This window comes from Brachypodium distachyon, chromosome 2 (assembly GCF_000005505.3).
Source record: "Brachypodium distachyon strain Bd21 chromosome 2, Brachypodium_distachyon_v3.0, whole genome shotgun sequence".
In the NCBI taxonomy this organism is placed as follows: domain Eukaryota; kingdom Viridiplantae; phylum Streptophyta; class Magnoliopsida; order Poales; family Poaceae; genus Brachypodium; species Brachypodium distachyon.
Window position 1 is genome coordinate 55,834,652 of NC_016132.3, and position 14,116 is coordinate 55,848,767.

The 14,116-nt window shown below is 44.1% G+C and overlaps 2 protein-coding genes and 1 long non-coding RNA gene across 4 annotated transcripts; 2 read left to right on the forward strand and 1 right to left on the reverse strand.

Annotated features, from left to right (window-relative positions):
- The first annotated feature begins 1,223 nt into the window (after window positions 1-1,223).
- LOC100824369 lies at window positions 1,224-4,120 on the forward strand. Its single transcript, XM_010234404.3, has 9 exons — window positions 1,224-1,477; window positions 1,569-1,772; window positions 1,872-1,995; window positions 2,667-2,737; window positions 2,819-2,867; window positions 3,003-3,076; window positions 3,160-3,245; window positions 3,510-3,612; window positions 3,700-4,120. Exons 1-9 carry the CDS (start codon window positions 1,366-1,368, stop codon window positions 3,804-3,806), a joined length of 930 nt encoding a protein of 309 aa, XP_010232706.1. The 5' UTR covers window positions 1,224-1,365; the 3' UTR covers window positions 3,807-4,120.
- A 1,135-nt stretch (window positions 4,121-5,255) lies between these two features.
- On the forward strand, window positions 5,256-8,491 carry LOC112270828. The gene is made up of 2 exons (XR_002963321.1): window positions 5,256-7,442; window positions 7,775-8,491. It is a non-coding gene; the product is annotated as an uncharacterized LOC112270828 (long non-coding RNA).
- On the reverse strand, window positions 8,270-12,212 carry LOC100824670 (two-component response regulator ORR26). 2 transcript variants are annotated; one of them, XM_010234405.3, is made up of 5 exons: window positions 11,973-12,212; window positions 10,909-11,061; window positions 10,407-10,793; window positions 10,228-10,301; window positions 8,270-9,481 (listed from the first exon to the last, which is right to left on the reverse strand). In XM_010234405.3, exons 1-5 carry the CDS (start codon window positions 12,082-12,084, stop codon window positions 8,477-8,479), a joined length of 1,731 nt encoding a protein of 576 aa, XP_010232707.1. In that variant the 5' UTR covers window positions 12,085-12,212; the 3' UTR covers window positions 8,270-8,476. The 2 variants fall into 2 exon arrangements, with proteins under 2 accessions (XP_010232707.1, XP_003564868.1); XM_003564820.4 differs by having other exon boundaries at window positions 10,228-10,304; window positions 11,973-12,210.
- Window positions 12,213-14,116: the final 1,904 nt, after the last annotated feature.

The following is a 14,116-nucleotide window of genomic DNA, read 5'->3' on the forward strand; positions in this document are numbered from 1 at the left end:
TACTCAAAGGGGTTGTGTTACACCTGAATACCATTACTCAAAGGGGTTGTGTTACATGAATCGCGAGACGCGATGATAGGTAGTCTCGCCATGACTCGGCCGCTGCCTTTAAATCGGCTTTCCGCAGCCGATGAGACCATAATGTAAAGTCATCTAATATGTTCCTAACAATTACAACAGGGGGTAATGATATATTACGGAAAACAACACTGTTACGCGAGTCCCAAATTTTCCACAGCACCACCAAGAGCAAAGCCGGCCATAACTTGGGTTCCTGTCCTCCCGAAGGCATTGCGGCTGACCAAGTTGTAGTTCCTGACATGGGGTGGCTGATACCCAAGCGGCGCCAGACAGCTTGGCTTGAGGGACAAAGATAGAATAGATGGTCCCTGGATTCAGCAAGGAGGTTGCAGCGGGGGCAAATATCAGAGCGGACGATGGTCTTCTTGAAGAGGTTGCATCGGGTGTTTAGGCGGTCACGACAGAACAGCCATCCAAATATCTTGACTTTGGCCGGAAGATGGCAGCCCCAGATTAGCTCCGCGGTTGGGTCCTTTACTCCCGGGCAGAGCAGGCGGTAGGCTTGTTTGGTTGAGAATGTGTCTCCAGAGATTAGCATTCTCGAGTCGTCGTTCTCCGCTAGGCTGAAGTCCTGCAAAAGTGAACAAAGCGAGGCGAGCTCATCTTCCGCACCCGCAATTAGTCGGTTTCGCAGGCTAAGATCCAGACCATTATATATTACAGCATGCACTCGAGAAAAGGATAGTGTACAGTGTGAAAAGAGGACAGGGTATGTGATGGAGAGTGGTTCAGGGAGCAACCATCTATCTAATCAAAAGAAACAAGATTTACCATTACCTACAATGATAGTGGATATTTGGCGCAGAAGTGGGAGGTGGTGTCTAATAATGTTTTTGAGGTAGGAAAGGCATGAGGTGTTTGATTCAAGGTCAGAGGTGGTGTCTGGGTTAATCCATGATGTCCATGGCAGATTTCCCCCATGAAAGTATCTGTACGCAAATTTCAAAAGTAAACACGAATTTTGAATCTGCAAAAATTTTACGCCAAGACCACCCATGTTTTTTGGTTTTGAAATAGAGTCTCATGCTACCAAGCATTGTGAGCCGTTGCAAGTGTCCTCTTCAGTCCAGAAGAAAGATCTGCGTCTCTGTCTAAACGTTCAGTGGAGACTAAATTCAAGTCGAAAACGGACATACACATTCTTGCACGCCAACCAGCTAGGTAGGAACTGCATTTATCGATTACATGAGCAAAGGCTGAACTATGTAGTTTAGAAGGGGAGAGAGAGAAAACTCCATTCCCCAATTCCCCGACTCCGGCGACTCGCCGCCGCCGCCGCCGGACATGGAGGCGTCGATCTCGTCGTTATGCGGCGCCCTGTCCGACGTGCTCGCCCACGCGGACTCCTCCTCCCGCGCGCTCTCCGACGCGCTCTCCCGCCGCCCAATTCCCCTCGGTACCCTCTTCGTCCCCTGTGTGCGCTAGGGTTTAGTTGATCCGCTTTCTGCTTAACCCACGGCCGTTTGGTGTGTGTGTGTTCGGTGCAGAGTCGGCGACGAGCGCGTTCCTGCAGGGGCTGGACCGGCGGGTGGAGGCGGCTGGCGCCGACCTGGCGCGCCTCGAGTCCATGGCCTTCGACACCGTCTCCGTCGAGGAGCTCCTCGGCCACTTCCGCGAGGCGCTCGGGATCGTCTCCCGCCACGCCGACGCCGTCGAGTCCCGTCTCACCTCCTTCGGCTACGTCGCCCCCGGTAACGTTAACGCTTCTCGATCCCGCGTTACCTAGTTCAGAACCCCCATCAGTTCGTCGGGTTTGGCTCAGGACCAATGGGTTTCTATTGTTGGTGTAGAGGTGGAGGATGAGGCGGAGGATGGAAATGAGGGGGAGCTTGAGGTCCCTGAGAATGGGTGCTTTGGAGGGTCTAGTTCGGTGCTCAGGTCCGGGCGGGAGCGCTTTGATGACGATGATGCGTTGTATCCTTACATCAGTCTGATAATTTTGGACAGATGCATTTTATGATTGTGCTGGGTGTCATATATGACCGAAGTGATTGAATGGTCCGATAGATATATGCTGCATTTCGAGATGCATAGGCTTGAAATAGCACAAGTTAATCTGAGCCTAGTTGGCTAGTGTAAGGGTTTGAATTGTAGCTTTGCCAATGTTGATGCACATGTTCGTTCCTTCTAGTTTTAAACTTGTAACTCAGAATTTGGAAAGTTGTGCATTGAGGAGTTCAAATCATATTTATTCAAGCAACACACTTTGCCCAACTCCATTGTTAGCTGTTAACCTTTACTACTGCTATACCATTATTTGGGACCAGCAGGCGTTAGAGGTTAAGATTGGTTGGGTACATAGTTGGGGACTCGTTATATCGGATGATCCTAACAAAATTAGAATGCGCCAAGTGTGGACTTTGATCTTTGACGGGCCTTTTCTTATTCTGTAAATTACATGTAATAAGGGCAATTCTTCTTAGAGAGATCTAGCTTCATCCAAGTCGGGTATATATGATTCTGATGCCATACGATCCACGGTACTTCGTTGCTATGTTCATCATTAATTTGTGCTTTTGTATTTCTGTTAGTGGTTTGTATGTTGAAGATACAGAGTATCGAGTTCTTTCTTGACTATATGTAAGATTTGATGATTCCATGTCATTAAAGAATCTTGGGTTTTCTGATGCTTGTCTAGCCACTCTGTCCTCTCAAGGTACGTCACACTTGCAACTTGTCTTTGCTACATCAGCTATTTATACGCATTATGTACATAATAGTAGTTCGGGTGTCGCAGATAATGATTTTTCGGCAAGCCCAAAGATTTCTGACAGGAAACCTGAAAGGTAACTTGACAAAATACAGACATATATGAGATATCTCTCACTATCTCCTTTCCTTGCAGTTCCTTTGTTTTGTTCGCCATGGTTCTTTAATTATTTATATTTCTTGAAAATGACCCATGTATTTGTACTGTTCAGTGTTGATGACGCCCAAGAAATCACAGAGGCTGAAGAATTCATACCTCCCGAAAAAGAAACAGATGGGCAAGATGGTCAGCAACAACAAAAAAATGCGTTTAAAAGATTTTGAAGATTGATTAAATTTATGATTTGTTTCTCTGTTGAATCCTTGAAGGTGATTCTTCCCAAGGAATGATAAGGGCATCAAAGGAGCAGTATGAACAACTTCCTCCTTATATGAAGACTCTCGCTTCATGGGAGGTCTGAGTTCTCTCTTAAACTACCTGGGAATGCTTCTCATAGTATTTTCTGCATGTTGTCTATTTCACAGTATGTTCACTTGAAGGGGGAAATTGTGCATTATATTTCTTGCCTCTTGCTACAAACTTTTTTCTGTCTTATCTCTGCATTCTATCATGAATTGGTATGCTGGTTTCATGATGATGACAGTGTTTCTTAGTTATGAAACCTGAAAGCAATCTACTGTAATTCTAACTTATATTTATCGACTTCTCTTTGGATCAGGAATTGCACGACGCGGTTTCAAAACTAAATTCATTCTTTGGCGGTGCCAAATCAGAGGAAAGCGTTGCACTGAATCAGGATGATGTTGGATCAATCGGTCTGGGTATGTTATAATCTTATGTATCATTACCATTCCGTGGTTGCGGGGCATAATTGTCAAATGCCACACAAAACAAATTTCTTCTTGTAGGGCGCAAAGGAAGATCCTACTTGTTGATTCTTCTGCGGTTGAATCAACTCACTATGCAGACAATTGAAGGCTCGATCTTCTACACTCTACGCAAGAGCGACTCCTAAGCAAATTTTCCAGAAAACCGGGCAAAAACGAAGGGAATAGCTGATACTACTATACTGTATTGTAATAGCTATATTTATATTTATATAATAACGTGTGCAATGTGTTTAATCGCTGCCTGTTTTTAGAATAGCGTGTTGTAATGTAGGTAATCTGGTGAAGAGCTAGGGTTTGATGATTGCTGTAGACTCAAACATGGAGTGTTTGAAGCTCCACAGCTGTGTTTTAGCCTATGTGGCTGTATGAACTGAAGCAAAGTGAATATTTTTTATAATGAGAAATCGTGGGATAGCTCTGTGCTTATTTCACTTATGCAGATGCTGAGAAAGTATGGAATCATCAACATGGGAAACTGAAGAATGGCTAAGATTCTTTAATCGCCGGCGTCTTCTTCCTCACGCTCCACCTCTACCTCGCGCCATTTCTCTACTAGCTATCTCATTCTTCTCTTCTGCAAAAACCTCAAATTAACCACCAGCTGCTTCTGGTTAGCCAGCAGCTATGACGGGCCTTCCATGTCCGTCACTGGCGGGCGCACGAGGCCCGTCCCTAACGGCCAAATATGAAAAAAAACAAAAAAAAACACATCTGTGTGTTCTTACATGTAAAGCCCGCCACTGATGATCCTGGAGACCATTGAAGATTGAAAAATCATAACTAATTCATATAAAATCAGAAAAATGTGAATTTTTTTGCTAATTTCTTTTTTTTCTTAACATAGTGGAACAATAATATCAGATGTTAACATTTTAAAGATGACCTATATAGTACAAACTTGTTACTCCCATAGTTGAAGTTTATGGTTTTAATCCAAATGACCAAACTTTTGTCCATTTCTATGCCATAGTTCATGATAATGTATTCATTTGTGCCTCTTGTCATGACAAACAATATTTCCAAAGAGGTTTACAATGCTTTGACTATAAAAAATGATTTTTTATTTTCCAAATGCAAAAAATGAGGTATTTTGTGAAGCAAGTACACTTAATATGGGTCTAAATGGCATCTATCTAAAATGATAAAAAATGTTGTTAAAATATTCAATCCTTTGCTATGGAATGATGTGCCGACGATTTAAAATGATACATGCTTCACAAAATTGAGTACCGTCGTTGAAGTTTCTCAACATTGAGGTTAAACCTCTCGGCTTGAAGCAACAAACTAGTTTTGTCAAAAACTAATAATGGTTGAATTGAGACATATTGTAGATACATACAATTGGAATAAATCATAGAAGCCATTAACCTTGTTAATTGAAATAAAAAAGAGACATAGCAAAGATAAACTAATAAAAAAGTATTAGAATCATCATTGTCGGCCTTGCAGGAGAAGCCCGCCAGTTATGCGCTCCTGCGTGTGCCAAAGAAACCCAAAAATCCTGTGCATGCACGCGATTGGGGGAGAGTCAGATTCATGGATCGATGACGTGGAGGGTTCTCTCTCCTCTCTTATTTCTTTCTTATCTCCACTCTATCCCCACCAAGAGACTCCTCCCCATCCTGGCTCCTTCTCGTTCTCGTTCTTGTCTCCTCTTCCCCTCTGGCCGTCCATCTCTTTCCTCTGGCCCTCCATCTCCCAAGGTCAAGCCACCATGGAGGTCCGCCTGTCCTGCCAAGGAGCCGACGCTGAGCACTGTATCTGGCTCCCACCACCCCGCACCGGCCACGACCGCCAAAGATCCGGCCGCTCTCCGATCTGCGGCCCTGCTCCGACTAACCGCCGGATCCGGCCGCCCTCGGCTTGGCCGCTGCCGCATCTGGCCGTCCACCGCCTTTTCCTGCAGGTTTCTCTCCCTCTCTCAATCTCTCTCTCCCTCTCTCACTTTCTCTTTCTCTCCTTGCAGATTCACGCCGCCAGAGGAGGAGAGATGAGGAGGGTGACGCCTTGGGGCTGGCGCGTTCTCGGCCGCAAAAAGGAGGAGGTAGCCAACGCTGGAGTTCCGCCGGCGGCTAGGAGGAGGTGACGGACGGGTTTGTGTAGGCCGGATCCGTTCTTTTTTTTCAATTTCTGGTTCTTTTGATCCCTTCCAAAACTGTAGATCAAATTTGTTGTTTAATTCTTTTTGTAGATCGGGTTTGTTTTGATCCCTTCCAAAACTGTAGATCAAATTGTTCACATCTGTGGATGTGATTATGTGGGCTGTGTGGATTCGGGGCGGCTTGGGGCCGGCCTCTTTTTTTTTCCTTCTAATCCATATCAGTGTCGGGCGTGTAGCTGATGTGACAGGAAGTTAGCGACGCCCGTTACTCTTTTTCGACCGTCACTAATGAGTCTTTTTTTTTAATAGTTCCTTTATTTGAGCTACCAGATACATGTAGCTAATCGATGGGATCGATGATAGTTCATGCAGATGCAGGCAAAGGCAATCCGGCGAAACTCTCGTTTACCAGTGACCTACCGGCACACTGCCAACCAATGAAAAGGCAGGGACGATGTTGTGAGAATGTGAGGTACACCCATATCAGGAAAACAAAATACTAGCTACACCGTGCCCGGCCCCAAGGAGTTGTATGTGCATGTGTTCCTGACCGGATAGCAGAGGCAAAGTGAATTAGTGTTTGGTTGAGAGAATGGAGGGGAACATAATGGAAATGGTTCTTATTTTGGATTTGATTCTTGTTTCTATAAGATGCAGTAATCCCCCGTCTCATATTAAATGACTCAAATTTGCACGAATATGAATGTATCTATACCCAAAAACGTTTCGATACATAAATATTTAATCACTTAATATATGGGACGGAGGGAGTAGAAAAGTGGGATGGAACCTCAAAAGAGCTAGAATACTTTCTACTAATATGCTTAACCATCCCATTTTTCAAAAGCAGAACTAGAGCCGTTCCATTACATTCCACACTCCTTTGTGATAATACATCTCTTAAGCCGATATCCATCCCTCATATTCAGGCTCAATATGTTTTTTTAGGGGAACAACATCAAGCATCTAGACATATAAATCTGGCCCAATTCGAAACAAAACAGCTGGACACCAGCAAATACTATTCGTGATCCCTTAGGCTGTGTTTGGATTCTGGAATACAGTGGAATGTAATGGAACCATTCCTCGTTTTGCCTTCATCCCCACGTTTTGCCTTTTGGAATACAGTGCAATGTAATGGAACCGTTCCTCGTTTTGCCTTCTGGAATACACAAAAGTAGAATGGAACCAGGTGGTTCCTCAGATGGGAATATTCCTCTCAGATGCGGAACCAACACATAACAGCGAAATGAAGGAATGAGGGCGTTCCGAGCGGAATGCGTGGGCCCGGGCGAGAAATCAGACCTCGCATAACCTCCCACCTCTCTCTTCTCTGCTCTATCCTCACCCCCACCCAAAAAAGCTAGCCCCGAAAAATCACTTCTTCTTCTCCATGAGCTCTCTCCATGGCTTCCCTTCCCCACCGGATCCCTTCCATCCCCGGCGAGATCCCGGCCGTTCTTCAGTAGACCGGGGCGGAGGCAGGAAGATCCGGGTCGGCGGCGGGAGAGGAGGTCGGCGGTGGGGGAAGAGGAGGCCGGCGTTGGGATTCGGCACAGGAGAAGTTCGGCGGGGAGAAGAGGAGGCCGGCTAGGGGAGAGGAGGCCGGCGGAGAGCAGTTTAGCAGAGGAGGCCGGCAGTTCGGCAGCGAAGGCCAAAGGTAAAAAAAAAAATCGATTGCTCACCCCACCTGTTCAATTTTTGTGATCGTCGACAAGGATATGGAAAATGAAATTTTCTGCTGACCATGGTCACCATGGCCAGCTATGGCTTATTATGTTGCTATGCAGTCTATGATTTAATTGGTAAAAAATAGTGAGAAATTTTGTAATATATCGTGACTTATTTGATATTGTAAATGCTAGTACTATTTTTTTATATAAAATTGATCAAACTTTAGCAAAATGCTTTTAAATCTGAAGACCAATTTTGATCGCACAACAAAGCAAAAAAAAAGTAATCTAAAACCAGTTATCAAAATTGTCGGTTCAGGCAATTCAGCTATGTGCATCGAGTTCCCGCACGGGGTGGTCATATCTTCAGCATCACAAGACAGTCAAACCAAGGTACTGCTGTCCTTCGTCATTGCAACTCATATCTCCCATGATCTTAGCACATCGGCTAGAAGTAAAACAGTTATCATAAGTTGGTGCAGCGGCAAGTGAGTCCTTGTGCAACTGTGCTGCAAACTGTCTAGGGATGTTCCTCTCTGCAGCTCTGATAATTCATCTTTGCATCTGCAAGATCAATTTTGCTTTGGATCAGACTGTACTGAACTGTGCTTCGCCGCTGCAAAACTCATTCAGGCTAGATCAGCAAGTGACTCCACACTATCTGTCTGACGAACCTGGAACCGGAAAGTTTTCCTGTCATGTGAAATGGCAGCCTCACATAAAGTTTGCAATGCTGTATCAGAGAGAAAAGCTTACAGCAAGAGACAGTTCTGCCAACAAATATTCGACAACCTCCATATATACTTTTGAGAGATTATCGAAGGGTATATATTTTACCATGGCACAGTCTATATAATACAGACATTTTATCAAAAGTGGAGTTACTACAATTAGATCCTTCCACCAAAGGATCAAGTTAGAACACTATAGCCCTACAAGAGGTGCTATATGGGAACACACCAAAGAACATCATCCTTTCTCGCAAAACAGCATATGGTCGACAGAAGGGGACAGCCGGGGATCATGCAAAGAGACACCCATCCATCAATGGGTAGTCAGTAGTTTCGCTGATGAATTCTTGGTCGTCGTACCAATTACTTTGTAGTCCGGCTAATAACATTGTGTCATTGTAGTGGAATAAGTCAATGCTGCTGAGCCCTATATTCTCAAAGGGGACACCTTGAAGTGGATAGCTCGGTAGGTCCTCGGGCAGAGAAGCCAAATCTAAGCCGCATGTGGTACTTGGTTCTTGTGAACGAAACAAAGGGCCTTGGCTGTTCGTCTGATCAAAGTAGGGCAAACCTTCCACAGTGGAAAACTTCCTGTCAGAACTGGTTGAGGTCACAACACTGTCACTCAGTTGAACAGAAACCGAATCAACTGTACATGTCAACGCCGGAGACAACGACTTGATGCAATCAAGAAGAGCTGGCTTCACATCTGAGAAGTTTCTAGCATCCAGCTCCATACTGCAACTCATTGAGATTAGTGGTGGTGGTGTAAAAAAATTACCAGGAGCAGCGGGGTGCTCTAAGTCTGGCTTTGGCAAGCATGCATAATCCCCTAACAGGTCACAGCGTGCATGGTTATGCTTTGGATATTGCATGAACTGCTTTGATGGCACGCCTCCATTCCAGGTCTGGCATTCCATTATCATGGTTTCTGATGGATTATTGTCCTGATTCACTGGCAAACCTTTGAAAGACAACACCCCACTTAAGGGTGAAGCATCGGCGACATTCTGCGAGTCTGCAACATCATTTACTGAGTTTCTGCTTTTATCTGACGCTGGTAAGGGCACCGTGCACTTGGTGTCTTCTAACTGAGAATCTAGCATGCTGCTCTGACCTTGTATCTTCTGGGAAGCATGAGGATATCCACTAGAAACGTTGCTTGGTTGATCTTGGAAGGAACTTCGGAGGTTAAGGTTCTCTGATGTTCCCTTATTGCTGAAATCTTGCCTAGCAGCGCCCAATATCCTTTCCTCGTTTTGCTTTTGCAGCCTACCCAAGTAGAGGCGATATTTCTGCATAACAATGAATTTTCTTCTTATGAATACCAGAACGTCATTTTTAATTTAAAGGAATACAATGATGCTAACTAGAATTCTGAAGTATTGGGTAAAACAAAATGGTCCGAACTTGACGTCGATTTTTTATGAAAACTGTAATACTGTGATATTTAAGGGTTTAAGATAGGTAGGATGCAGGTTAATATAAATTATAAACAAGCTTTTTTTTACAGGATCAGAGGGACATGCTCAGTAAATACATTCCTACAAGGAGGACTTTTGCCATGAACGTGGCTAAGGCAAAGAGTATGCCATGTGATGTCATGTCACGACCTCATTGCTAGTTTGCTACACCATGACACCCGCTTTTCCTATCATTTTACTGAACCAAGAATCTTCTTTCACTTACTTCAAGGAAAAACTCTGACAAAGGTGACCTTATCTTATTAAGAAAAGGTGACCCTTATTGCACAAGAAACTACCTGTGTCGGATTATAAATTCGAATTTTATGCTCTTCATGTGCCTAATTTGTGAGTTCCAAAGAAAAGGTCACTGACTGTCGCACAAATTTGTTGTGACACCCAAGGTACAGTGACTTGGAGAAAATTCATGGTGCAATTATCTGAAATTGGTGTCATGTATAAACTTTATTGACTCCTTTTTTTAACTTTAAAACTGAACTAGCACTCTATTTATGGACTCAGTTCCCTTTTCAAGAAAAGAGAACATAGAAGTTTACCATTTGAACAGCATGTCATACCTGAAGATGGCTAGCAACATTCTCCCTGGTTATGCCAGGGACATTCATCAAGTCCAATATTTTCTTTGGACCAACTTCTGCAAGACAGCGACATTTTCCCTTTTAAAATGAGAATCCTGCAAATTATATATGTATAGGAAAGGTAACTGTAAACGTGTCAATTTTCAGAGAGTACTCACTGTCAAATCCAATTTGGTTCACAGCATTTACAAACTTCTGATGCAGATCAACTGACCAAACTACTCTAGCCTTTTTAGCAGTAGCACCATCACTCGAGTCCTGATCTGCATGGTCCTTGTCCAAATCTTTTCTCTTCCTCGTTGTATCAGAATCAGCTGTTATAAATATGCCCTTCTCGTCGAATCCTTCGAAACCATATCTTAGTATTTGGAGATCATCACAGCTATCATGACCTTCAATCTCTTTCACTTCATGCATTCTCTTTCTATAAACGTGTTGCCAAATGTTCCGGAGTTCCTTCATCCGAACGGGCTTAAGGAGATAATCACAAGCACCATGCTGGACTCCTTTCATCACCCTACTTGTCTCTCCATCAATGGACATCACTGTGAAAACAGAATGGAGCAGTTTGGTAGTTTTGAGTATATATTCAAACTGAATAGAATATAGTGTTTCTTCTTTCAAATTTGCAGGGAGACAGGTTTGGTGTTGAATACTAACTTATGACAGGTAGGTCCATCTCAAGTCCAATGTGTTCAAGAAGCTTGAAACCATCCATGTCGGGCATGTTGACATCACTAATTACAATGTCAAACTTGCTTTTCCTCTCCCGGAGAATTTCAAGAGCAACTCTAGCTAGGCCACATGTGGTGACTGCAGGTAGATAACTAGTTTAGTATATCAGATAGCTCATGACTATTAATCATAAATATGAACACAAACAAAACAGTTTTCACGTGCACACGAATCACACAGAGAGATGACATTATCAGATTGGCAGTTAAGTTAGTTAAAAACACTGACCAGTCAGTAGTGATAATTGGCACCAAGTCAGCCAAAAGAACCAGTAAGTGTGTTCAAATTAAATTTACATACTCCGTAAATTCCAAATATGATACGCTTGCTAGCTAATTGCCCGAAAACTTTACCGAGTCAGAAACCAGTTGTTGGTGCCATGAAAATACCTAAATGGTATTCAAGACTGCAAAGATAGGGCAGGAACTAAGTTTTCTGATCTTTAATGATTAGCTGCTAGTAAATTGTTCAGAGTTGCCTCAAAAGTAAACTAGCAGCAATGAAATGAACAGCTTTGTGGAGAAGGAGCCATCCATCTAAATAATTGAACAATCATCACCTAATAGTGATTACAACAATTGAACATGTTCTTTCATGTTGCCCTATAGGAAATTTTAGCAAAAAAGGGAGTTGATGGACCAGGCCTGTAGCTTCCAATCACAGAGTCACAGTTCACACCGAACAGTTACTACTTCCATCCACAAGCAGGAAGGAACACAGAAAGAAGTCAAAAGGCAGGAAAATTGCTGGCATAACAAATATTTAAAAGGAAATACCCCAAACAAAATTTCAGTCGACAAGTTCCAAACCAAGTTTTAATCGGCAATAGTACTTCACAAAAGCAGACTGCTTTCCAGAACATACATGAACGAGTCTTCTCAAATCCTTTCACTGAGTAATTTAAGCGAACAGTAAACATGCATAGCATAGGCGACGGCCGCACACACAGCTCGAGAAGGAAACCAGAAGAGGAAAGCAAAGATTCCAACCTTCGTAGGAACACTTCCTGAGCATCTTCTCGAGTATCTTGAGCCAGGTGGGGTCGTCGTCGACGACGAGGACGCGCAGCCCGTAGGGGAAGACGGTGGCGTCGGCGGCCATGGCAGCCGTGCCGCTCTCCGCCCTCTCGGCGCGCGCCGGCCGGGGGGGCTCAGTCGGTCTCTCTCAGTGGAGTGGGAGGCAGCAAGCAGCAGGCGGGGGGCGGCCGGTTAAAAAGGGTGGGGAGTGGAGGGGGAGGAGGACGATCAGCCCTGATAAATATTGGCGCCCATTTTGCTGCTTAACTAACTTTATTCTTCCGGCTTAGGCCTTTTTGCGAATGCGAGGTGAAATGGCTTTACTTAATTTTGCTTTGGAATAAGAACTGGAGTGAGTCGTGACCGGTCTTGATCAAGTGGGAAGTGAGGCGTGTTGCTTTTCTGCTGGTTTTGGTTGCTCTCTTTGGTCCGGAAAATTATTGTTAGGTAACCTAGGTTTTGATAAATAAACTTAAACTTCCAAAGAATGTGCTTTTTAATTAGTGGATGATGGCTTGCTTAATGCACATGTGAGGATTGATTTGTAGACGTGGGTAAACTACACTTCAAATATAATACTACCTCCGATCCAAAGTAAGTGTCGCCGACTAAAGTGTCGCAGTTTTGAAATAGAAGTTTCTAGTGGGATTTTGTTACATTCCGAATGTTTTCACAGGTATTTTCGTACTTCTTTTTTATAATACAAAATTTATTAATGTCAACGTATATGACCGCAAAACTTTAACCCTTATGAAAAAAAATGTGTGACTAGAGGTCTATGGTTTTTTTGTAAAATAAGTTTAAGTAACTAGAGGTTTTGTGTTTCATCTGATCAGTTTATTTGGGATCTAAGACTAAAAGTTTCCATTAAATGTAGATTTTCACTTGACACGCGTTTTTTCATTGTGGTATGACCTGTACTGTGTGGTTGATAATACAGGTGGCAGCTAACTTAGTTCCTCGTTGAAGTGTTGCTAATATATGTTTAGCAATTGGCTCGGGAGGTTAAGTTCTAAAATTTGGTCACTAAAGTGGGGGCTGCTACATTTTATGGTCGCTTTGGGCATGTAGAAATTATACCGTAGTTGAGAAAAACCCCGCCTCAAATGCAGATTATGTATTCATGTACACGATGGCTCCGTACTTGGTTTATGCTTCGACGACAAATGGACAAGTAAGCGGTTTTGGAAGTGTGCTCTCACATGGAGCGGGTGGCCCGAGATGTGTTCAGAACATAGCGATTGGTTTTGTCATATAATTTTATCTTCCTCTTGTTTGCTACGGTTGTGCCGCATGCTTCTTGTCATGCAGAGGTCTAGATTTATTTTTGTGTTGAAGTATCGACTTGATATTGTAGCAAGCTTAATAATTATTGATCAGAGCATAAATTTCAACATCGAAAAACAAGTTGCATTTCGAAATAGAGTCGTGAGAGCTCTTCGATCCATGCTTTTTCCGCCGAAATCTGCATCAACGTACGTAGGCATCCTTCGATCCATACACGTAGCCTACTGCTGGCTAGTACTATTTGACGCAACGAAAGTTGAAATTTGGGTCAAAGTTTACCCCTTTGAGCAAAGCACCGGTGCCATTCCCCCACATCCTTTTCCCCCCGATGTGCCCATCAACCCTCCTCCCCCTGGGTGCCCTGGTGGTGGCAGTCTTGTCACATGAAACGAAATGGGGATTCCCTCAGCAGAAGGAATTGGGAATTGTCGGTCGAATCCTCGTGGTCACCACCTCCAAGCTAGCTAGCCAGCCGCCCGCAGTAGTCGCGCCAGGCAGAAACTCGCTAGGTCGATTGATCAGCTCTGCTTCATTTGGTAACCCCAAAAGGGCGCCGCGCCAGAGTCCAGACAGGAGCTCCCTTCAGGTTTCACCACTTGGAACTTGGATCCATCCATCGTCCCGTATGGGTAAAAAAACTCAAAGGCAGCACCGGCGGGGTTGTGCTGTGCGGCGCAGAACGTTCGAGAACAAACACGTAGTAGTAGGAAGGCTTAGCCTTTTGGCATCCGATGCGCGCGGGCAGGGGCGCCAATGCACAAGAGACAGAGCGTCGATCCCGAACCCCGCGGCACGCGGTAGCCAGCCGCAGGTAGACACAGGACAAGCTT

What these genes read in the sequence shown, in the direction of transcription:
- LOC100824369 (XM_010234404.3), top strand. Translation starts at nt 1,366, where the DNA reads ATGGAGGCGTCGATCTCGTCGTTATGCGGCGCCCTGTCCGACGTGCTC. An exon ending in AGCCACTCTGTCCTCTCAAG is followed by an intron (nt 2,738 to 2,818) that starts GTACGTCACACT and finishes CGGGTGTCGCAG; the next exon opens with ATAATGATTTTTCGGCAAGC. An exon ending in AGAAACAGATGGGCAAGATG is followed by an intron (nt 3,077 to 3,159) that starts GTCAGCAACAAC and finishes GAATCCTTGAAG; the next exon opens with GTGATTCTTCCCAAGGAATG.
- LOC100824670 (XM_003564820.4), bottom strand. Translation starts at nt 12,084, where the DNA reads ATGGCCGCCGACGCCACCGTCTTCCCCTACGGGCTGCGCGTCCTCGTC. An exon ending in CAGGAAGTGTTCCTACGAAG is followed by an intron (nt 11,062 to 11,972) that starts GTTGGAATCTTT and finishes ATCTACCTGCAG; the next exon opens with TCACCACATGTGGCCTAGCT. An exon ending in GAACCAAATTGGATTTGACA is followed by an intron (nt 10,305 to 10,406) that starts GTGAGTACTCTC and finishes GCTGTCTTGCAG; the next exon opens with AAGTTGGTCCAAAGAAAATA.